Genomic DNA, 24,859 nt, shown 5'->3' on the forward strand with positions numbered 1-24,859 from the left:
TCTCCGCTTTGCATTTGGCTTGGCATTCCTTATGATCTATCCTGTTACTTTCAGTTGGTTCTCTTCTCCACTTTCTGAAGGATTGTTTTTTGGCTCTAATGATTTCCTTTATCTTACTGTTTAGCCACGCCGGCTGACGTTTAGTCTTTTCCCTTTTTTCTAATACGTGGAATATATAATATTTGTCCTGAACCTCCAGGATGGTGTTTTTAAACAGCATCCACGCCTGATGCAAGTTTTTTACTCTGCGAGCTGCTCCTTTCAGTCTTTTTTTCACCATTTTTCTCATTTTGTCGTAATCACCTTTTCTATAGTTAAACGCTAGCGTACTTGATTTCCTAGTTTCACTTCCTTCAATGCCAATATCAAAACCGATCATATTATGATCACTGTTATCAAGCGGCCCTCGTATCGTTACCCCCTGCACTAGATCATGAGCACCACTAAGGACTAAGTCTAGTATTTTTCCTTCTCTTGTCGGCTCCTGAACTAGCTGTTCCATGAAGCTGTCCTTGATTTCATCAAGAAATCTTATGTCCCTTGCGTGTACAGATGTTACATTAACCCAGTCTATATGCGGGTAATTGAAATCCCCCATTATTATTGTGTTGCCCAGTTTGTTTGCGTCCCTGATTTCCTTTAACATTTCCGCATCCGTCTGTTCGTCCTGGCCAGGCGGACGGTAGTACACTCCTATCACTATCCTTTTCCCCTTTGCACATGGAATTTCAATCCACAGTGATTCCAAGGAGTGTTTTGTTTCCTGCAGAATTTTCAATCTATTTGATTCAAGGCTCTCGTTAATATACAATGCTACCCCTCCACCAATCCGATTCACCCTATCACTACGATATAATTTGTACCCCGGTATGACAGTGTCCCACTGGTTATCCTCCTTCCACCAGGTCTCAGAGATGCCTATTATATCTAATTTTTCATTTAGTGCAATATATTCCAACTCCCCCATCTTATTTCTTAGGCTCCTGGCATTCGCATATAGACATTTCAAACTATGTTTGTTGTTCCTAAGTACATCATGCTTAGTACTTGACAGTATTAATTGGCAATCTTTTGTCTGATTTTTATTGTTATTTAAAGATACCCGATCTACTACAATCTCTTTTGCAACCTCACTATCAGGATACTCTATCTTCCCTGTTATGGTGATATCTTTGAAAGATACCTTATCCCGAACCATGCTCTTTTGAGCAACTGTCGGCCTTCCCCCCATTTCTAGTTTAAAAGCTGCTCTATCTCCTTCTTAAACGCCGATGCCAGCAGCCTGGTCCCACTCTGGTTAAGATGGAGCCCATCCTTTCGGAATAGGCTCCCCCTTCCCCAGAATGTTGCCCAGTTCCTAACAAATCTAAAGCCCTCCTCCCTGCACCATCGTCTCATCCACGCATTGAGACTCTGGAGCTCTGCCTGTCTCTTTCCCAGGGCTCACTGCTTTCTCCTCTCCTGTTTAATATCATTCTCAGTCCCTTACTCACTACCATTCAGGAATATGGTGTCTTGTTCTATGTCTAGGAGAGAGTAATCCACCTAAGTGGATGAACACTGACTCCCACGTGAATACAACAGTGCAAGGAGAGTGGGAAGTGGACCAATGACTCCAGGGAAACGGGAGATAAAATTTCAGAGTACCACTTTATTCAATGACTCGACACAGAAACTGTGTTTCGGCTACAGGCCTGCCTCAGGAGTCTTAGTTGAGCCTTGTGGTTCAAAAAGAAGTGGAATCTTGAAATAGAGTGGTCTTAGATGATCCTTATGGTTCCAAAAAATGGATCTTGAGGTCGAGTGGTCTTGAAAAAGACATTTGCGATTCCCTGCAGATTATATCGAGATGCTACATCAGCAGGGAATCGCAAAGGTCTTTTTCAAGACCACTCGACCTCAAGATCCATTTTTTGGAACCATAAGGATCATCTAAGATCACTCTATTTCAAGATTCCACTTCTTTTTGAACCACAAGGCTCAACTGAGACTCCTGAGGCAGGCCTGTGGCCGAAACACAGTTTCTGTGTCGAGTCATTGAATAAAGTGGTACTCTGAAATTTTATCTCCTGTTTCCCTGGAGTCATTGGTCCACTTCCCACTCTCTTTGCATTGGTCAATGCAGATGGCAGTTTGTTAGTCTTTCCAATTATTTCCTCCTCCCCAGATTTCAGTATTCTCCAAGAATGCCTTAAGAAGATGGCTACTCGGTTCTCTGCTCATAAAATGGTCTTGATTCAAAATAAGACCACTTTTTGTTGGTCGACTGGATGTCTGACTACTCCATCTATAGCACCTCTTCTTTTTGATACTTCAGTTACAACAGTTAATTCATTCCATTATTTGGGCGTGATCCTGGTTACTGCAGTTTCTTTTCATAAACAGATTTCTAAAGTATTGCAATCTGATTTTTTAGCACTTCGTTGGCTGCACCCGTTGAAGAAACTCTTAGATTTTTCAACATTGCACACATTAGTACATGCCTTTTGTTATTTCTTACATAGACTACTGTAATGTAGCCTCTGCAGGTTTTTCCCAAATTGAATTTAAAATGTTTGCAAACACTTCATAATACAGCTGTCAGATTTCTCTATAAAGCAGGCTGTTTCGATCATTATTCACCTTTACTGAAGTCTTTACACTGGCTCCCAGTCCACCAGTGAATACAATTTAAGATTCTGTGTTTGGCCTTTAAGGCTTTTCACTCTGGTACTCCATCCTGTTTATCCAGTTTAATTTCCTTTTACTATCCTGCTTGGCAGCTTCACTCATTAGGTGCATACTGACTAGTACTTCTTTCCCCACGGACTGCGCATTATGAATCTAAGAGACAATCTGCTTTTTTTCTTTTAGGCTCCATGCTTATGAAATTCGCTATCTTGCGACATTTGTTGTTTATTAACTTTTTGCACCCCTTAAGAAAGCCTTGAAAACCTGTTTGTTTGAGCAGGTTTTTTCTTTCAATTGATTTTGTATATTATTGGGTACATTATGCTGTGATTGAGTTGCAGCATCTCTTGTTTGATGGTTTTTAATTGCATTTTGGTTTTGTTTGTTTTTATTTTCTTATGTTTTTATTCTTTCTCTTTGGTTTGATTGCATTCTGTGATTCTGAATCTATGGTATTCTTTCCTACCTTATGTTAGCCTGAGCACTACTCTGACCTTGTTTGGAAGAGCGGTATTTCAAGTTTCTAAATAAACAATAAATGGTATTTTCTTTCATTCAACACGCAATTAAGTTGTGAAATTTGTTTCCAGAAAATGTCAAGGCATCTGCTCCTTCCTGGGAGTGAATGGGATCTGTTGGTACTTCTTAGTGACTTAGGGGTTCCTTTACTAAGTTGCATTAGGCGCTAATGTGCTCCTAATGCAGCAAAAATGGACTAAAGCAGGATGTGCTTAAGCATCACTGCATTTTTTACATTTGCACATGCAAACCATGCACTAAATAAAATAAGTGCCTGTATATAATATGTAAACTGCTTTGATTTCAAGTACAGAAAGGCAATATATCAAATCCCATCCCTTTTGCCGTTCCTTTTTGGATTTTTGGGAGGGGGCACGTCAGGGGCGGAGCATGGGCATTCCTGTGCCAACTGGCACATGGCCATTAAGGGGAAAATTGAAATTGCAGCCATTTTACAGCCATGCTAAAAGTGGCCCTAGTGCGTTGGAAACGCACATGCTAAAAATAGCACTGCTTAGTAAAAAGGCCCCTTTAGCTTTTGTTGTATTTAATATCTCTTCCATAGGGCAGTGTACTAATTATTTGTACTATACGCATCTCTCATTTTTTGGACGTATGCTTCCTAGTCTAAGGATGTGGTTTTTTAGACTTGCATGGGGTATGTCACTGGATTTTCTTGGATTTTCATTATTGGTGTGACCAGTTTTCTTTTTCCCTGGTGATGGCCTTGCTTTGTTGTTGGCTAATTTATACATTTGCTTTTGCTTTTATTTAATGTGACCTTTTATTATTTCATCTATGTATATTTTCTCCTTACTTGGTTTTGCTGGCCAGCACAGTGGGTTGTGGAACAATGGTATGAAAGAATGACTTAATAAATAGATAAGTAAATAAATCATCCTTATAATGGGGATTTTGCATCTGTAAGGGGGAGTGGATTTTGAGTTATTACATTATCTGGCATTTTTCAGAGAGGAGAATGGAACCTCATCTCTTCTTTAAGGATATGCTTTTATATTTTTGCCTCTTCTTTCCACAGATTTCTCTGCATTATTTCCCCAAGGGTGAGGCAATCATGAAGACAACATGGACATACTTTCCCTCCAGCTCTCGGCTCCTGCTCCAAGTGATCATTGCCGCCATGCTCGCCTGTGCCATCTTCCACATACCCACAGTGTCAGCGCAGAAAAAAGAGCCTGAGAGGCCTGGAGACATCCTTTCTCAGGGTGCTCATACAGTGAAACATACACTGGAGGGGCTGCTAGGAAAAGAGCTAACTGAGCAAATAACTTCAGTAAGCATAAAACTTCTTACATGTGTGAGATAATGTATCACTGCCTACCTATAATAAAGCTGTCTGTCATTACTTGAGGGATTATGAGATATTGTTGCTCTGTTGTGATGTAATTTCTTCCTTAACAGTATATGCTCATAAAATGTACATCAAGTTTCAGTCTTTTTTGAACATCAGAAATAGGGTTGCCAACGGCTCCAGATTTGCCCATCAGGGTTGATCCAGTCCAGGTTTTACCCCAATGCATGCAGGGACTTGTAATCTTGCTTTTGTTAGGGAATCCAGTTTGGAAATCAGAACTACAAGTCCCCTGCATGCAGTGGGGTAAAACGTGAATATGAGTGAGTCTGGAGCTGGTTGACAACCTTAAGTGGCTTTTCAGCAGTCACATGCCACCATATATGCCTCATTGGGAAACTGAGGCAGGTAGTTTCCTAGACCTTCCTGCCCGCCTGCTCAGCAGCTCCTCTCTCCAGTCAGCTGCTTCTTGCCTCCTTCCCTGCATTCATAAATGCTGCTGCCCTTCTAGCATTCCTTGCAGAAAACCTCCTTCTTCCCTGTCCATTTCATGTGCACACCTTGATGGTAGAATGCTGCATGCCTGATGCTGTAGAAGTTGTAAATAATTATTAGCTCTGTTTGATACGTACCTTGTTAAGAAATGCTAAAATGCAGTTGCATGAGATAGAAAGGTTGAGCTTTGAGAGACCGCTGACCTGCTGAAGGTCAGACCATAAGAGTGAGGGGCAGGGATGTTTTCCCGCCTTGCTCCTGAAGCTGTTAAGATGGATGTGCTGATCAGAAGGGTCCATTTAGATCCGAGGCTTAGGATTCGAAAGGCATTATATAAACACGATCCCACATTTATCAAGTTCTGTGTGTAACTCAGTCTCCCTGCAGGATCTGGGGTTACTAGGCAGCTCTAGTAACCAATCCTGATTTTTGAGCTTTCATTGCTGTGCACTGTGGGATTTGTAGTCCTGCTTCCTCATTTGGAATCAGCATGACATGTAACACAGCACCTCAGTCAGAAGAGGAGGTGATTTTAGAACACCAGGACTAGTCTAAAATTTCCCACCTGGTGCATTTGAAGTTTTCTGCTGCCAGGGATTTTATTTCTTCATTATTTTATACCACCTCCTAATCAGTTTAATAGAGGAGCCAGGGTAACCATCTGTTAGTAGGGGGAGTAAGACACTTTTGACTTCCATGAGTCCCTTACACATATACATTCTGTCATGTTTCCCCTTCTCACTTTGGTTTCCCTTTCAGACTCTCTCCAGTCTCTTCTGGATATTCTGCTCAGCAATCTCCACAGGTCTGATCACGCTCTCAGGACTCATCCAACAGCTGCTCACAGTGCTTGGAGTAGGGGGTAAGTGGTGGGGTTTAATATGTTTTCCCTCAGAACCATGCAGAGAATGAGGAGGCCTTCTTTTCTCAGCAGAGACCCAACCCTTGTTCTGCTGCCATCTGTTCTGGTCGGTGGGATGTATCTGTTATGGAACTGAATGAATTTCCCTTTATAAGGTATATGAAGAAGGGACTCATATGAACCTAATAGCTCAGCTTCTGCTACATCTATGTATGCCGGTCCTTAGAAAGGTAGCACAACCTACAAGGATTCCAGTTTAGTCCAAGGCTAATAAGGCTGCTAGAATTCTCCCTTTATCAGAGTGGAGAAGGGTAGATAATGGGGTTCTCCAGGGGTCTGTGCTGGGATCGCTGCTCTGGTCCCGCCCTCATTTCCTGTTTCCACGAGGGCGGGACCAGAGCTGAGAGAGGGAAAGGAAGGCTCCTGAAGCGCTGAGCAGCTCGCACGCTTTTCACTCCTGCCGCTGCCTGTAACCCGACGAGGTAACTTTTAAAATTCAGAGGGAGGGGGACTGGAACTCAGGCGGTCGGGGGTGGGGCAGAGGCACGCCGCGCGGGGCCCCCTTGAGCGCAAGGCCCTATGCGGTCACTTTGGTCGCCTCGCCCTAAGACCGGCCCTGGATCTAGCTGTCATTGTTGATGATACTTTGAAACCCTCTGCTTAGTGTACAGTGGTGGCTATGAAAGCAAATAGAATATTAGGAATTATTAGGAAAGGAATGGAAAACAAAAATGAGAATGTTGTAATGCCTTTGTATTGCTCGTTGGTACAACTATACCTTGAATACTGTGTGCAATTCTGATGACTGCATCTGAAAAAAGATATCACAGAATTAGAAAAGGTACAGAGAAGGGGAACGAGAATGATAAAGGGGATGGGACGACTTCCCTACGAGGAAAGGCTAAAGTGGCTAGGGCTCTTCAGCTTAGAGATGAAGTGGCTGAGAGGAGATATGAGTGAGGTCTATAAAATACTGACTGGAGTGGAATGGGTAGACGTGGATTGCTTGTTTACTCTTTCCAAAAATACTAGGACTAGGGGTAATGCAATGAAGCTACTAAGTAGTACATTTAAAACAAACCGGAGAAAATATTTATTCATTCAACATGTAATTAAACTCTGGAATTGGTTGCCAGAGAATATGGTAAAAGCAGTTAGCTTAGCAGGATTTAAAAAAAGGTTTGGATAATTTCCTAAAAGAAAAGTCTCTAAGCCATTATTAACATGGACTTGGGAAAACCCATTGCTTATTTCTAGGATAAGCAGCATAAGATCTGTCTTACTTGGGATCTTGCCAGATACTAGTGACCTGGATTGACCACTGTTGGAAACAGGATACCAGGCTTGATGGACCTTTGGTCGGTCCCAGTAAGGCAATACTTATGTGCTTATGTTCTTATGAGCCAAGAGCAGCAGTCCTGGCAGGGTTACACGAAATAGCCACCTACCTGCTTTGTTTCTCTGTTGCTTTCTCTGTCTTAACATTTTGAGGGTAATTCTGCATCAGGGTGTCTACTATAGGTGTTGGTTATGGCACCTTTTTTAAGCCTACAATACAAGGGAAGGAGCATAATTGAAATACTTAGGAGATGTATAAAGGAAACAAGTTAAGGCAAAGGCCCTAAATTGAGCTACAACACACTATTTAAATGCCATCAGACTGTACATTACCAGTGGTGATTTTTTTTTAACATCCATAAAGGCTCTCAGATGTTGAGGCTCCCCCAAAATATATTTTACCCCCAAATAGCAAATTAAACATTTACAAGGGTATGCTAGAAGAAATGAGGCACCCAGCATTCGGTTCTCCATTCTCATTGCCAAAAATAACTTTCTCCTGTCTTGAGTAGACATTGCCACATCTTGATAGACCCAAACTGTTTGCCCACAGAACAAAGCCTGTGAGTTCCGAAAATAGAACCGTAATACAGCGTTTAGATCTTGTTCAAAGACAGAAGATGCCAAAAGCATCCCTCAATCAGTCACCTCAGAGAGAGAGGATTCTAATATACATAGCTGACAAGTTATTTAAATCCACACCCTCTTGTTGAGGTTGATCTGCAACCACAGGAGCGTCCCCCGTATGTCTTGAAGAAACAGGAATATAGTAAACCTTATTCAGAGGTGGAATAGAAGAAGAGGAATATTTCAAAATTCCAATAAGGTACTTTTTTTGAAGAATTCTACAGGGGGCAGTCCTGATGATCTAGAAAAATTCAAAATCCAAAGATTTAATCTTCTGTTGAAATTCTCAGCTTGCTCCAATTTCCTATATATAAACAAGTTATCCTTAACAACTGAAGCAAATGGTGCTTTAAGATCTTTAATATCTCCTTCATTCTGCTGAGTTGATCTCGGGTACTCCAGCTTATTAGATTCCAAAGATGTAAAAAGAACACCTATGTTGCTCACTAATGTCGCTGTATCTTGAGCAGCTTTTGCCACAGTCTCAGTGAGCACCTGTAGGGTCCTCCAGATGCCTTCTAGGGTCATCACTAATTCTCCCAAGGGAGCTGAATCTGATCTCGCTCCCTTCTCCTGAGGTTCTGCAATCGCCTTGTCTGGTTGAACACCGCTGACAGAGATCCCTGCACCCACGCCTTTCTTGTGCAGGGAGAGCTCGACTTCGGCCCAACTACCAGTAGGGCAAGGTGGGGAGATGACTTCCGGAGGAGAAAGAGAAATGTTAGCCCCAAAGAGTGCAGGCTGTCGAGGGGTCTTCAACTCCTGTTCTATCATGTGAAATGTGCACTGCAAAACGTTCCAGCGTCGATTTATCCTGGGGAGGAGGTGTGGACTGGCAGTGGCTGAAGCCTCACAACCCCTTTCCTTTTGGTATGGCACATAACTCGAGGAAAACTAGCAGCGGGAAAAAAACAAGTCTCTAGTAGGATGTCAAAATGGTATGTCACCGTGCTGCGCTTAATCCGACATCTTATCACACCCCACAAAGTATTTATTTAATTAGTTATGTATTGATTTTATTTGATATTTAGCCCCTCTTCCCGATAATGCTCAGAAAGGGTAACAAAACAAATAGGGGCCCTTTTACCAAGGCGCACTTAATGCCATGCAGACCATTGTATACCTATGGGCTGCCTAGCACTTAACACGCACTAATGAATTAGCTCACCTTAGTAAAAGGACCCCATACTTAATAAAATAAACAACCAACCAACCAACCAACCATAAAAGCATGAAATAAAAACATTTCACAGGAAGTTAAACAAAACTCGATCAAAAAAAGTCTTAACAGCTCACCTAATCTACTACTACTACTACCACAAATCATTTCTATAGCGCTACCAGTCAGTAAACCATCAATTGATCAGCAAGAGGAAGGGGCTTTATTCCATTAACAGGAACCCACAAAAAATAACAATACAGTGGGAATAAGTACAAGACTGTGCTCATTCAAGTTGTAGAGAACTGGCTGAGGGGATGTGAAAAAAAACCTCTCTCCTTGAGAACAGTGTCCCCTCTTTAAATGAGCAGTATTCCTCCAATTGCATTGCTGCCAGTGTGGGGTGGTGTTTCAGTATTGTGTTTTCAATGGCTAGAGACAGGCAAGTCCCAAGGAGGTTTTAATAAGACGGGAGATGCCATAATGTCAAAAAGTTGAAGTTGGTTACGCCCAGCAGCTGCCATCTTGGTACTTTCAAAACAAACTATCAACTGCTGCATCCAAAGGACAAAAAATACTATGTCATAAATCAAAGAACCCCTGCCTAGGGTCTTGTCCAGGTTGTAGCCGCGCTTGAAGCCAGCCATGTTGCTGCGGGGGTGGAGGCGCTGGAAGGAGGAGGACAGAGAGGCGCCAATGATGGCTGCGGCGGCAGCAATAGCAGCAGTTGAGGTCCCTCTGGGCTGAGGTGCTCTGAGGATCCCATCCTCGGCAGCCAGGGAAATGACAGAGTCAGTCACTGGGCACGTGGACCAGCTCCTGACAGCTGCCACCCTCTCCCGCTCCGCCTGTATGCCACTCTTTTGTCTGATTTTTTATATCTGTAGTGGTCTCAGCTCCTCCACCTCGATGGTTGATCTCTGCTGTAACAAACATAATAAATCACAAAACCAAAGACCTTAACTTGATGTCTGCCAACAGCAATACCTTTGCTTTCTTTATTTATGCATTCTCTATATATATACAGACTTCTTATTGTTATTATATGCTTAAAGAGAGCCCTCGGAAAACACCACTCATCGCCCCGGATTGGCCCAGGAGGCCTTGGTATGTGGACCTCCAACAGATGCTAGTGGAGGCTCCCCTTCCTTTACCTCTGGTACTGAACCTGTTGTCACAGGGCCCGGTAGCCATGGAGGATGTCTGCCGCTTTGGTCTTATGGCAGGCCGATTGAGAGGGCGCAATTGAGGGACAAAGACTATTCAAACACAGTCATTTCCACTCTCCTGCTTATGCCAGGATTTGGCGCCTGTTTGAGTCTTGGTGTGCTTCAAAAGCGATCACACCCATGTGGGCTCCTGTCTCGCCGATTCTGGACTTTTTGCAGGATGGTGTACAAATAGGCTTGGCCTATAATTCCCTGCGGGTGCAAGTGGCAGCGTTGGCCTCCCTTCGTGGTAAGGTTGAAGGTGTGTCTTTAGCTGCTCATCCAGATGTGGCACGGTTTCTTAGTGGGGTGCTTCGGCTCCGGCCTTCCGTGCGAGCACCCTGTCCAGCTTAGAACTTGGGGCTAATTTTGAAGGCCCTGCAGGCTTCTCCTTTTGAGCCACTTCGGCAAGCATCGGAGAAAGATTTGACACTAAAGGCCGTTTTTCTTGTGGCCATTACTTCGGCGAGACGGGTGTCAGAGCTCCAGGCGCTGTCCTGTAGAGACCCATTTCTGCAATTCTCAGAGTCTGGGGTCACGGTTCGGACCACGCCTTCCTTCATGCCTAAGGTGGTTTCAGCGTTTCACCTAAACCAGCCTATTTTCTTGCCCTCCTTTGATAAGGAGGAGTTTCCAGAATCTTTTGGGAAGTTGCACCTGTTGGATGTGCGCAGGACTCTGCTGCAGTATCTGCGAGTTACTATCTCTTTCAGGATCTATGATCATCTGTTTGTTTTGCTATCAGGTCCTCGCAGAGGGTCTCCAGCGTCTAAAGCCACTATTGCCCGCTGGCTCAAAGAAACTATCTTTTCAGCTTATCTGCTTGCCGGCCGGTCTCCGCCTGTAGCCTTTAAGGCGCATTCTACCAGAGCGATTTCTTCCTCTTGGGCTGAAACTGGAGCACTCTCTCGTCAAGAGATATGCAGTGCAGCAACATGGGCTTCTAAGCTCTCTTTTGCCCGACATTATAGGCTGGATGTGGCTGCTAGGAGGGATGTGCGTTTTGGAGCACAAGTGCTAGCGCGTGGTGTGACCTGTTCCCACCCTATATAGGGATTGCTTTGTTACATCCCATACGTAATGTCTTCATCTGCTTGATGACAAGGAAGGGAAAATTAGGTTCTTACCTTGGTAATTTTCTTTCCTTTAGTCATAGCAGATGAAGTCATGAGCCCTCCCTGTATGATTGTCTGTATGCTGTGAATCTGTTTCAGGTTCTGTTCTTGTTTCCTGAAGTTCCTTCCTTGGGAGAAAGTTGGAAAACAGTCTTCAGGATTCATGTTCACTTATAGGAGGATGAATCCATTCCCTCCAGTTTATGTTTTGGAGGATGAGTTTATTCCCTCCAGGAGGTTGCGTGTATCCCCTCCAGTTATACAATAAGGAGGACAAGTTTATTCCCTCCAGGAGGATGTGTTCATTCCCTCCATTTGAGTTCATGCCCTTGTTAAGGGGCCATCGTTCACTGTGAGGAAAGTTCATGTTATTCCCATTGCGGTTTGCCATACTGCTTTGGAAGCTTCAAATACTGAAGAGGCAGTGGAGCTGGCTGGCCATGAGGCACTGTGAAAAGTTGAGTGCTCTCTATCTCCCCCTGCTGGTTGATGGACACAACCCATATGTAATGGCGTCATCTGCTATGACTAAAGGAAAGAAAATTACCAAGGTAAGAACCTAATTTTCCCATGTAAGTAAATGAATGATAGGAAAGAGAGAAACAGCAAAATAGACACAAAGGCATCAAATATCTCATAAATTCACGAATATAATCACACATAAATTGATTAAAACCAATGCATAAATCTATTAAATACAAATATAAATAACAAATACAGGGAAAAGCTACACAAATTCATATATTTTTGTAACAATTAAAGCAAGTAATACTCTCCTAGGTGTAGTTATGCTGAGTTATATTTGCAGAGGAAATGACTTCAGATGCTCTGCATTCACCTCTGATTTCGTCAATATGAACGCTTCGCTGCACAGAATTCACTGCTTGAAAATCAATTTCTTGAATGTGAACCTCTGGCTTTTAATTTTTTGATTTTATCTTATTAAATATATATACTGTTGCATTTATCCTTGATCTATATCAATGTTTAAAGCACAAAGTACTTATCTTGTTTAAGACGTGGACTGCTGGGTACGCTCTACAGCGAGCCCCTGTTTCACCAATGCTTCATTAGGAGCATTACCCCCTGTTTCTCCGAGTACCCTATGAAGAAGTACAACAGGATAATCTTAATGAAAGTCAAAGAGAGATATGGGCAAACTCATTCCAATTGAAACTGAACACTGAAAAAACACATTGCCTCATCCTCTCATCTCAACATAACAATTACAAACCTGCAACCATAAGCACCCCAGGACACACACTCCCTACTTCAGACAGCTTAAAAATACTTGGCATCACAATCGACCGCAACCTTACTCTCAAGAACCAAGTAAATACCATAATAAAGAAAATGTTCTATGCAATGTGGAAACTCAAGTGAATAAAACCTTTCTTCCTACTACTACTACTACTACTATTTAGCATTTCTATAGCGCTACAAGGCATACGCAGCGCTGCACAAACATAGAAGAAAGACAGTCCCTGCTCAAAGAGCTTACAATCTAATAGACAAAAAATAAATAAAGTAAGCAAATCAAATCAATTAATGTGGACGGGAAGGAAGAGAGGAGGGTAGGTGGAGGCGAGTGGTTACAAGTCAAAAGCAATGTTAAAGAGGTGGGCTTTCAGTCTAGATTTAAAGGTGGCCAAGGATGGGGCAAGACGTAGGGGCTCAGGAAGTTTATTCCAGGTGTAGGGTGCAGCGAGACAGAAGGCGCGAAGTCTGGAGTTGGCAGTAGTGGAGAAGGGAACAGATAAGAAGGATTTATCCATGGAGCGGAGTGCACGGGAAGGGGTGTAGGGAAGGACGAATGTGGAGAGATACTGGGGAGCAGCAGAGTGAATACATTTATAGGTTAGTAGAAGAAGTTTGAACAGGATGGGAAAACGGATAGGGAGCCAGTGAAGGGTCTTGAGGAGAGGGGTAGTATGAGTAAAGCGACCCTGGCGGAAGATGAGACGGGCAGCAGAGTTTTGAACCGACTGGAGAGGGGAGAGGTGACTAAGTGGGAGGCCAGCAAGAAGCAGATTGCAGTAGTCTAAACGAGAGGTGACAAGGGTGTGGATGAGGGTTTTGGTAGAGTGGTCGGAAAGAAAGGGGCGGATTTTACGGATGTTGTAAAGAAAGAAACGACAGGTCTTGGTAATCTGCTGGATATGAGCAGAGAAGGAGAGAGAAGAGTCAAAGATGACCCCAAGGTTTCGAGCTGAGGAGACAGGGAGAATGAGAGAGCCATCAACAGAAATAGAAAACAGGGGGAGCGGGGAGGTGGGTTTGGGGGGGAAAATGAGAAGCTCGGTTTTGGTCATATTTAATTTCAGGTGGCGTTGAGACATCCAGACAGCGATGTCAGACAAGCACGCTGAAACTTTGGTTTGGATGCAAGGTGAGGTATCAGGGGTAGAAAGGTAGATTTGGGAGTCATCAGCATAGAGATGGTAGGAAAAGCCATGGGATGAGATTAATGAGCCAAGGGAAGAAGTGTAGATAGAAAAGAGGAGGGGACCAAGAACAGAACCCTGAGGTACGCCGACAGGCAGAGGGATAGAAGTAGAAGAGGATCCACCAGAGTGAACACTAAAGGTGCGGAGGGAGAGGTAGGAAGAGAACCAGGAAAGGACAGAGCCCTGGAATCCAAGTGAGGACAGGGTATCGAGAAGTATGCTGTGATCGACAGTGTCAAACGCAGCGGAAAGATCAAGAAGAATGAGGATGGAATATTGACCTCTGGATTTAGCCAGTAATAGGTCATTGGAGACTTTAGTAAGCGCAGTTTCGGTTGAGTGGAGAGGGCGAAAACCAGATTGTAGTGGGTCAAGAATAGCATGTGAGGAGAGAAAATCAAGGCAGCGGCGGTGAACAGCACGCTCAAGTAATTTGGAGAGAAAAGGAAGGAGGGAGATGGGTCAGTAATTAGAGGGACAAGTAGGGTCGAGTGAAAGCTTCTTAAGGAGAGGTGTGACCACAGCATGTTTAAAGGCAGCAGGGACAGTCGCAGTGGAAAGTGAGAGGTTGAGAATGTGACAGATAAAAGGAATAAGAGTAGGAGAGATGGCATTAAGAAGGTGGGTGGGAATGGGATCAGAGGAACAGGTGGTATATTTTGAGGAAGAAAGGAGAAATATAGTTTCCTCAATAGTAACTTCAGGAAAGGAGGAAAGGGAATGAGGGGAAGGAGAGAGAGGGGAACGGACTAGTGGAGGGAGAGCTGGTGAGGTAGAGAAAGCAAGGTTTATCTTTTGAACCTTGTTGTGAAAAAATTCAGCAAGGGTCTGAGGAGATAATGAAGGGGGAGTTGGGGGAGGGGGCACCTTGAGGAGAGAGTTCAATGTGATGAAGAGAAGTCGAGGATTAGAGCCAAGAGAGTTGGTCAGTTGGATATAATAATCCTGTTTGGCACGTAAAAGAGCAGATTGGAATGAGGTCAGCATGAACTTAAAGTGTAAGAAATCAGCAAGGGCCCGAGATTTCCGCCAGAGGCGTTCGGCGGAGCGGGTACAGGAACGTAGGTAGCGGATATTAGAAGTCAGCCAAGGTTGGGGTTTTGTACGCCTTACAGGGCGGGTCATCAAAGGTGCAAGAGTGTCTAAGGAAGAGGATAGAGTATTGTTGTAAGAAGAAACAGCCTCGTTGACAGACGTGGATGGTGCCACAGTAGAGAGGAGGTTTGAAACATGGGAGGATAGAGATGAAGGGTCAATATCGTGAAGATTCCTAGATAAATTAGATAGGGTAGGACGGGACTGGGAGGGAGGAGATTTAAGTGTGAAAGTTATAAGATGGTGATCAGAGGAGGGATGATCAGAGGCAAGGAAACTAGAAGGTGAACAGTTGGAGGAGAAGATGAGATCAAGACAGTGACCATTTTGATGAGTGGGGGAGGTGGAGCATAGTTGGAGATTAAAGGACGACGTTAAAGCGAGTAACTTGGAAATATAAGAGTTGGAAGGATCATTAGCAGGAATATTAAAGTCACCAAGGATGAGAGAGGGGGAGGAAGGATCATGGAAGAAGGCAAGCCAGGCGTCAAAGTCACTGAGAAAGGATGAAAGGGACTTATCAGGGGGACGATAAATGACCGCTATTCGAAGAGGCAGAGGAGAGAAAAGGCGGATAGAGTGGACTTCAAAGGAGGAAAAACAGTGACATTGAGGTGGAAGAAGGGGTTGAAATCTGGAGGAGGGAGAGAGAAGTAGTCCAACACCACCCCCACGGCCAGCAGGGCGAGGAGTATGTGAAAATAGATAACCGCCATGGCACAGGGCTGCGACTGAAGCAGAGTCATCAGGGCAGAGCCAGGTTTCTGTTATGGCGAGCAGATGGAGGTGACGCGAGATAAAGAGGTCCTGGATATAGGGGAGTTTGTTACAGATAGAGCGGGCATTCCATAGGGCGCAAGAGAAGGGCAGAGAAGAGGAGGGGAGTAGAGGAATAGAGATGAGGTTAGAGAGGTCACGGTGAGATCTGGAGGTCTGGAGGGAAACTTTTCGAAACCTAATACAATACAGATTACTGTAACGGAATCTACGGGGGATGTAAACTACAACTCACAAAAAAACTCCAGACCGCCCAAAATACAGCAGCCAGATTGATATATGGTAAAACACGATTCGAAAGTGCTAAACCCCTGCGAGAGAAGCTGCACTAGCTCCCAATCAAAGAACAGATCATCTTCAAAATCTGCACTTTGGTCCACAAAATTACCTACGGCGTAGTCTCAGGTTACATGATAGACCTCATAGATCTACCAACCAGAAATAGAATCGGATCATCACAATCATACCTAAACCTACATTACCCAAACTGTAAAGGACTAAGATATAAAACAACTTATGCATCTAGTTCTCTTACTTAAGCACACAACTATGGAATGGACTCCCAAATGCTGTAAGAACAATCCATGACCACTTAAATTTCAGGAAATCACTAAAAACTCACCTCTTCAAAAAGGCCTATCCCACAGATCCAACGTAAATCCTCACACCCAGCAACACAGCATAACTAATGAAAGTACTAGACAATTTATAATCTTCACTTCCTTCGACCCTATGACGCCTGATCCACACCTACCTCATCTGAACACAACATAACTTGTATTTGTTATCAACCGAATTGGCAAATGCCTCTACGGTACTATGTAAGCCACATTGAGCCTGCAAATAGGTGGGAAAATGTGGGGTACAAATGTAACAAATAAAAAAAATAAAATAAATAAAAGTCTGTGGAATAGCTCTGAAAACTGTTAATTGCTCATACCTTATGCTGTGTCCAATCTGATTTCTAAGAGGACTGCTACAGACAAAATGGCGCTCCATTTTTAAACTGATGCCGTCGTGTTCCTGCAATCATCGCCGTGTCTATGACTTAAAGGGACAAGCCCTTCAAGTACTAAACAGCTGACTGCCATTGAATAGGCAACGTTACCCTCTACCTTACAGGAAGGCTTTCCATTCGATCTTGTTGTTCAGCCCATTGGGAGTTAAGGTATTCAATCTATGGATCCAACGCTGTTCGGTTTGAATCAGTCTACGATCTCTATCACCTCCTCGTATAGATCCAGGAATATGATCTATTATTAAACATTTGTAGTCTCAAAATGTGTGTGGTAAAAATGGTTATAGTGCCCAGGAAAAATCCATGCAAGGGCACACTAAGGCCAATTTTTGCTGCAGCTTAGTAAAAGGACCCCTAGTAAGTTAAAGATCACAAGTTAAAGAGTCAGAGTGAGTCAGATCTATGTGCTGTTTAGCACTGGAGCATTGTACCCAAGCTGCTGTTTGTGCAAAGATCACTCTCCTCTGTTCATAAGAACATAAGTGTTGCCATACTGGGACAGACCGAAGGTCCATCAAGCCCAGCATCCTGCTTCCAACAGTGGCCAATGCAGGTCACAAGTACCTGACAAGATCCAAAGCAGTACAATACATTTTATGCTGCTTATCCTAGAAATGAGCAGTGGATTGTCCCAAGTCCATCTTAATAATGGCTTATGGGCTTTATTTTAGGAAATTATCCAAACCTTTTTTAAATCCTGCTAAGCTAACTGCTTTTACCACATCCTCTGGCAAGGAATTCCAGAGTTTAATTACACATTGAGTGAAGAAATATTTTCTCTGGTTTGTTTTAAATTTGCTACTTAGTAGCTTCATTGTGTGCCCCCTAGTCCTAGTATTTTTGGAAAGTGTAAACAAGCGATTTACCTCTACCCATTCCACTGCACTCAGTATTTTATAGACTTCCAACATATCTCCCCTCAGTTGTCTCTTTTTCAAGGTGACGAGCCTTAGCCCCTTAGCCTTTCCTTACAGGGAAGTCATTCCATCCTCTTTTCATTTTCGTCGCCCTATTGTGCACCTTTTCTAACTACTCATGAGACAGTTTTGTAAGTGAGTTACGAGTTCATTGAAATGAGAGGCAGCTACTACTACTTAACATTTCTAGAGCGCTACTAGGGTTACGCAGCGCTGTACAGTTTAACAAAGAAGGACAGTCCCTGCTCAAAGGAGCCAGTGTAATGCACCACAGTGCAGTATTTCTGTGGTCATGCTTTGATTGAGTGTGTTATTGCATGACTGTCAGAGTTGATGATGTCATGTACAGATGGCTCTCCTTCTTTTCAGAGAGGAGGCTACAGAGGGTTTTAAATAGGGAGATACTGGGGGAAATTCTATAAATGGTGCTGAAAATTCAGCATTAAAAAAAAATCAGCGCTAACAGTATTCTATAATGGACTCGGTGTCCTTTACAGAATAGCATGTAGCACCTGGATGTGCGTTCAGCTTTGGATGTGAAGAATTACACCGACTGAAACCAAGTGTAAATCCCGGCTTGCAAGTCCCCGAAGTCTATAGCACTGAGCACATTTAAAGGGCCCGCCCATGCCTCTCTCGTGGCCATGACCTACAGTATGTACAGATGCACACGGAAACACTTACATGTTATTCTATAAATGGGCACACAAAGCGTGCTTTCACGTAGATATTCTATTGACGCCTTGCATCTGTTAGAATGCTTTTTTGCCCGACAATTTTGTGTAGACGTAGAGCCAAACGTTCAGTGCTTTATATATATATATATATATATATATATATATATATATATATATATATATATATATATATATATATATATTTATAGGGAGCGCACTGTCCCTGTTGATTTTTAATTATGTCCAACCATTGCTCGCCTTTGTTAAATCATTTGGATCTGATTCTATATCTTTTCTGACAATGCTCTCCCGACTGCAACATTACAGCACATCGCAATATCATCAGCATTATCTGAAGAGGCTTCAGTCCTGCCTTCAGTAATTTAATATAATAAGCTAAAATTAAAAGTGCACAGATTCTGGAGATCTGGAAGAAGTCTGCGTCCATACTTGAGCCTGTGATGACTTTAGATCAGATATACCCAGCCAGTCAGGTTTTCAGAATACCCACAATGAATATGCATGAGATAGATTTGTATACACTGGAGGCAGTGCATGCAGATCTGTCGTGCATATTCATTGTGTGTATCTTGAAAATCCGACTGGCTAGGTGTGTCCTGAGGCCCTTGAGAATCCCTGTTTTAGATGGATCTTAGGGATGCATGTACGCCAAAAACTTTTGGTTCATTTTGGGGGGGAGGGGGGGTCCCCATTTTTTTCAGGTGCTTTCTCAATTTCACATTTAGGGCCCTGTTTACTATAGAGCATTATAGATGCGTTAACATTTTTAACGCGCGTTAACCACGTATGTGCCTACAATATCCAGATAGGCGCGCTAAAAACACTAACGCACCTTAGTAAAACAGGGCCCTTACAGAAAAATTATCTTTTTTAAAAGATGCCAGTGTAATGCAACACAGCAATCTGTTCAAACATGTAAAGGAGTATCAGCTTTCAGTCACATTGTTCATATCGTTCTCATTTTTAATTTTCGTCACTATTTTGAACTGTATTCCTCCTCCACCCCCCCTCTTTAATTCTTAACCTATTGAGAAGAATGCTGCAAAGTCATGGAGTAAGAGAATTCAAAAAGAGTTCCCACACTGCCAAGAAGCACTTTATCACTTTCTCCCCCATCCTCTTGGCAGTCAGTTGCACCATCCTCAGTAAATTATGCTTATGATTTCTCCATAAAGAGGAGGTGGGTGGCTCTGACTGTATCCAACTCATTAATGAAGAAATGTTAATATGCATTGTAGATTTCTTTTTAAATAATTTTTATTGCACTAGCAAAATTAATAAACAACAAAGGTTTCAGCCATCATTACAAAACAGGACTTTAGGTAAACACCAAAGAATTACACAGTAAACTGGCATGTTTTCAAATTGCTGTTCTTGCCTTCCCTCTTCCCACTTGAACAGTGACAATTCAAATAATTCAGGGAGAGAATAGCTGCAGGTTGTTTCTTCTCTGCAGCTAATATCCCTACAGTCTTTTCCTTCTCAACCCCTTATCCCAAAGCCCCCTCCCTCTATCCCTTCTCTTCCTGTGGTATTGTATCCATTATTATTATATTCAGGAAAGCACTACATGCCCTGTCAGGAAACAGTTTTGTAGCTTTTCAACATACACTTCTTTGAATTAATTAATTGGTTTGCATAGGCCAGTGATTTGCAACTCAGTCATCACCCAGCCAGTTAGGTTTTCAGGATACCCACAATGAATATGCATGAGATAGACTTGTATGTACAGCTTCCTTGGTATGCATATCTATCTCATATATATGGATTATGGATATCCTGAAAACCTGACTAGCTGGTTGTGCCCTTGAAGACTGGGTTGTGAAACACTGGCATAGGCAGGGGAATGGGTTGAGCACTGAAATTTTTAAGGCACGCTAATGAACTGACTTCAGGCATGAGCAGATGGGTTTTGCTCGCCAGTAGCATCAGAAATGACAGAGACCCAGTAGAAATCACCTTAAAGTGGGGAACGAATATGTTTTCACCCACAAGTAGTGTAAGGTCTGCTCAAACGTCCTGGGTATATCCCTCGCCTCCTTAAAACAACTGAGGAAGGTGGTAATTGGCGTGAGCTGGGGGAACTACAATTCCCATAAGCTCTTGGGTGAGGTTCCTGACAGGCAGGTGAAGGAGTAATTAAGGCAGGTGAGCTTTAACAGTAAGGCTCCATTTTTTTTCTGGCTCGGGTACTCCCGCCCTGCTGCTGCGACTACATTCGTCCCCATGGTATGCTGGTCTGGGGGGGGGGGGGGCGGGGGCCGGGCTGCCGACCACACTTGTGGGAAAGAAGAGGGTGCCCCTGTGAAAAATTACAGAAGGACCTTACAAGACTGGGAGACTGGGCGGCTAAATGGCAGATGACGTTTAATGTGAGCAAGTGCAAGGTGATGCATGTGGGAAAAAAGAACCCAAATTATAGCTACGTCATGCAAGGTTCCACGTTAGTACTTACAGACCAAGAAAGGGATCTGGGTGTCATCGTCGATAATACACTGAAACCTTCTGCTCAGTGTGCTGCTGCGACTAGGAAAGCTAATAGAATGTTGGGTATTATTAGGAAAGGTATGGAAAACAGGTGTGCGGATGTTATAATGCCGTTGTATCGCTCCATGGTGCAACCGCACCTTGAGTATTGTGTTCAGTTCTGGTCGCCGCATCTCAAGAAAGATATAGTAAAATTGGAAAAGGTGCAGCGAAGGGCAACTAAAATGATAGCAGGGATGGGACGACTTCCCTATGAAGAAAGACTAAGGAGGCTAGGGCTTTTCAGTTTGGAGAAGAGACGGCTGAGGGGAGACATGATAGAGGCATATAAAATAATGAGTGGAGTGGAACAGGTGGATGTGAAACCTCTCTTCACGCTTTCCAAAAATACTAGGACTAGGGGGCATGCAATGAAACTACAGTGTAGTAAATTTAAAACAAATCAGAGAAAAGTTTTCTTCACCCAACGCATAATTAAACTCTGGAATTCGTTGCCGGAGAACGTGGTGAAGGCGGTTAGCTTGGCAGAGTTTAAAAAGGGTTAGACGGTTTCGTAAAGGACAAGTCCATAAACCACTACTAAATGGACTTGGGAAAAATCCACAATTCCAGGAATAACATGTATAGAATGTTTGTACGTTTGGGAAGCTTGCCAGGTGCCCTTGGCCTGGATTGGCCGCTGTTGTGGATAGGATGCTGGGCTCGATGGACCCTTGGTCTTTTCCCAGTGTGGCATTACTTATGTACTTATGGTCGCCGGCTGATATTGGTGACCGTTCCCTCCCGTGGTCCTCTGCTCTGTCGCATGGTGATGACGTCCTTGGATATCCCGTGTCTCCCACCCCCTTTTGGGAGTTGCGGGATCTCTGAGGGGGCAGGGTGGGGCTGTTCATGGCCCCTTGTTAACTCCAACTGCCGTGCACCCTGGCCTGTGGCCTCCCCATAACATGGGCAGCCTTGACCTTCCCCTAGCCCTGCTGACTTTCCGCTCACCCTCTCTGTCTACCTTAACAGGTGAGGGCTGGCTTCCCCAGCATTAATGCCACAATCCCGGTATAGTTCTCCAGACTTGCCCTGGGCTCCCCCAAACTAGCTGAGACCTGTGAACTGTCTATTGCCTCGCCTTAACTTAGACCAAAATTTTCCCCCAGATTTGTTATAGCAGCGCCCACTCGAGGGCTCCCTGCATGTCGTTGTTGGAACAGGCCATTTCCTATTTCAGATAAATGCGCTCCTTCCTTCTAATACAGCCCCTCGCATCCTGGATCCCCTTAGTCGTGCTTTATGTGTGTACCCCTCTAAACCATAGGCCCATGCTCCTAGCTGCCTGTTTACCTTCTTCCTGCCCCGCCCCCACATCTTCAGGTGCATGCATTGCGGCCGAGGGATGATGTCTGATCACATCAGGTTAGTACCTCTAAACACTGAAACAATCTCGGAGAGATCCTGCTTGGCAGCCTGAACCAGCTGGACACATGACCATTCTCCCAGGTCGTTACCTCCCAGTGTATGACGATGGCCTGTGGCTGCTCCATCTTCTCCCGGAATCCCATGAGGATAGGGAGCAGTTGGCGCCATTGCATGTTGCCCCACTCCATCCAGTGAACCTCTATATATTTCTTCCCACTAGCCCTAGCTATCTGCCATAGGATCTCTTCGCAGCTCGCTTACGTGCCCACACCAGTGGCGTAGCTACGTGGGGCCTGAGGGGGCCGGGGCCCCCGCAGATTCACCCCAGGACCCCCCTCCCAGCGAACCCGCCACCGCCTACCTTTACTTTTGCTGGCGGGGGATCCCACTCCCTGCCAGCCGACGTCTTCTCAGTCCTTCCTGCTCTTCAATTTGTTTGCTGACGTCACGTAATTATACGTGCAGGACGTCAGACTCAGAGAACAGTTCTGTTCTCTGAGTCTGACGTCCTGCACGTACAACGTGCAGGACGTCAGCAAACAAATTGAAGAGCAGGAAGCGACTGAGAAGAAGACGTCGGCTGGCGGGGAGTGGGATCCCCCGCCAGCAAAAGTAAAGGTAGGCTGCAGCGGCGGCGGGTTCACGGCGGGAGGGGGGGGGCGGCAATGTCGGCGGTGGGGGGGCGGCGCCGGGGGGGAGGGCTAAAATGTGCCCCCTCCCCCCAGGCTCTGGACCCCTCCCCCACGGAAGGCTGGCTACGCCCCTGGCCCACACCACATATGAATGGCCCATAATCCACACCGTCCCTCCTCATGGTGCACGTCCTACTGGAGGAAAAGAATTAACAGCTGTTAAGGGACCAGTACCCTATGAACCTTTTCTTATATAGGTGTTATAGCAGTTTGACTGCCTAGGTGCTGTATTGCGGATGGAGGCAGGCAACGGTCTGCTGCAGTCATGGCTGCCCCGATCTGGAAGGAGTGTATGCCAAAGGCTCGTGGCCCGCTTTTTCTAGGCACTTTCTTAAAACTTTGTCAAATTGAAATCTGGTCATGGGTGTGCCACATGCGTGCACCAGGAGGTGCTTGCCTGCTGTTGGCCGCAAAGCTAGGTATGCCCTGGTGTTTTCAACTGGACATGTGTGCAGTCCCTGAACTCGATGCAGTACGAGCCATGCACCCTTTCCTAACTGGTCCATCTTAGATCTATGTACATGCAAGTGCACTGTCTCAGTGGCGTAGCCATGGGTGGGCCAGGGCCCACCCTATTTGGACTCTGGCCCACCCAAAATTGTGCACTCTTGCTATGGTTTGCAGATGTCCTCAAACCTCGTCAGCTGAAGATTTCCTCCTTCTCAGGCAGCCAGTGCTCTTTCAAAATGCAGCTGGCAGCACTTGCCTCGAGCTGAAACCAACAGCAGCCCCTCTTCACATGCTTAGTTTTCATGCATGCACAGCCATGGCATCAGCTCAAGGAAAGTGCTGCTGGCTTGTTTGGAAGAGCGCTGACTGTCTGAGCAGGAGGAAATCTTCAGCTGGCAGGGTTTGTATACCCCCTCCTGCTCAGGTATTTAATATTGTAGGCTTGCAGGTGGAGGGAGGGCTGAAGAGCAGAGCAGAGGGGGGCTAGGGACGGGGGAGGGCATGAATTCCATGCCCACCCACCTTGGACTCAGGCCCACCCAAAATTGGCTGTCTGGCTACGCCCCTGCAACTGTCTCCTCGCCTAGTTGAACCTCCCTCAGCAGTAGCCCTAAACCCACCCCTGTCTTTACAGGGGCCACTAGTTCACTGATCCTTAGTGCGGCAAAAATGCCAGCAAGAAAGCAGTGTGGAACAGGTACATCTCAAAGGCATTCTGGCCTACTTGCTGCAAAATGGTCCATATATCTTGGAGGATGTTGTGCATGATTGCAAGCCTAGTGTCTGGAGGAGGTGGCCCTGCCTCCCGTGCCAAGCCTGCCATTACTCTCTTGACCCAGAAACCCTTCATGGGATCAGGGTGTCATTCTGCCTGTGCAAAAAAATGCTAATGCTGCCAGGTGTGAGGAGACCCTCCCTCGGGGCGAGCCCATGTTATGCTCTGCAATGATGTATTCCACAGTAGTGTTTTCATGCCGTGGTCCTCCCTCCAATTTCCTTTCTGCAGCAAAAGCTTTCATCTGCTGGTACCCTCGTGAGTAGGTCGTCCGTGTGCTTGGGGTGAAAGACGAGCGCAATATGTTCCATGCTTCTGGACTGCAATCCGCCACAGGTGCTCCGGAACTGCCGCTCCCCGGAGGTCTGCTTCTGGGGCTAATTCCCTGAAAAGAGCCCACTTGGAGCGAGAAAGAGTGTCAGCCACTTTGTTATGCACCCCCGGGACGTGCCTAGCTTGCGCTGCTACATTAAATTTTAAGCGTTGCAGCACAAATATCCTAAGCAAGTTGACTACAAGCTCACAGCACAATGTCTGCCTATTAATGGCCTCTACCACTGCCTGGTTGTCAGACCAGAACACCACCCTCTTGTGCTGTAACCGTGTGCCCCAAATGCATAGAGCAACCACTATTGGGAACAGCTCCAAGAAAGTGATGTTCCGACATACCCTTGCTGCTGGCCAGCTGTCTGACCACTGGGCCGTGCACCAGGACTTGTGAAAATACACCCCAAAGCCTGTACCTCCTGATGTGTCAGAATAAAGCTCCAGCTTGTGGCTGGTGACTG

General features: G+C 44.9%; 1 protein-coding gene across 2 annotated transcripts in view; it reads left to right on the top strand.

Moving 5' to 3' along the window:
* Positions 1 to 24,859, top strand: part of LOC115460554 (transmembrane protein 109-like) — a 59,457-nt gene that overhangs the window by 20,651 nt on the left and 13,947 nt on the right. For both annotated transcript variants that reach the window (XM_030190320.1, XM_030190321.1), the window contains exons 2-3: positions 4,229 to 4,483; positions 5,756 to 5,858. In XM_030190320.1, coding sequence (XP_030046180.1) covers positions 4,265 to 4,483; positions 5,756 to 5,858 — 322 coding nt within the window. In that variant the 5' untranslated portion in view covers positions 4,229 to 4,264. The remainder of the gene's footprint in view (positions 1 to 4,228; positions 4,484 to 5,755; positions 5,859 to 24,859) is intronic.

This window comes from Microcaecilia unicolor, chromosome 1 (genome assembly GCF_901765095.1).
Source record: "Microcaecilia unicolor chromosome 1, aMicUni1.1, whole genome shotgun sequence".
Taxonomy (NCBI): Eukaryota; Metazoa; Chordata; class Amphibia; order Gymnophiona; family Siphonopidae; genus Microcaecilia; species Microcaecilia unicolor.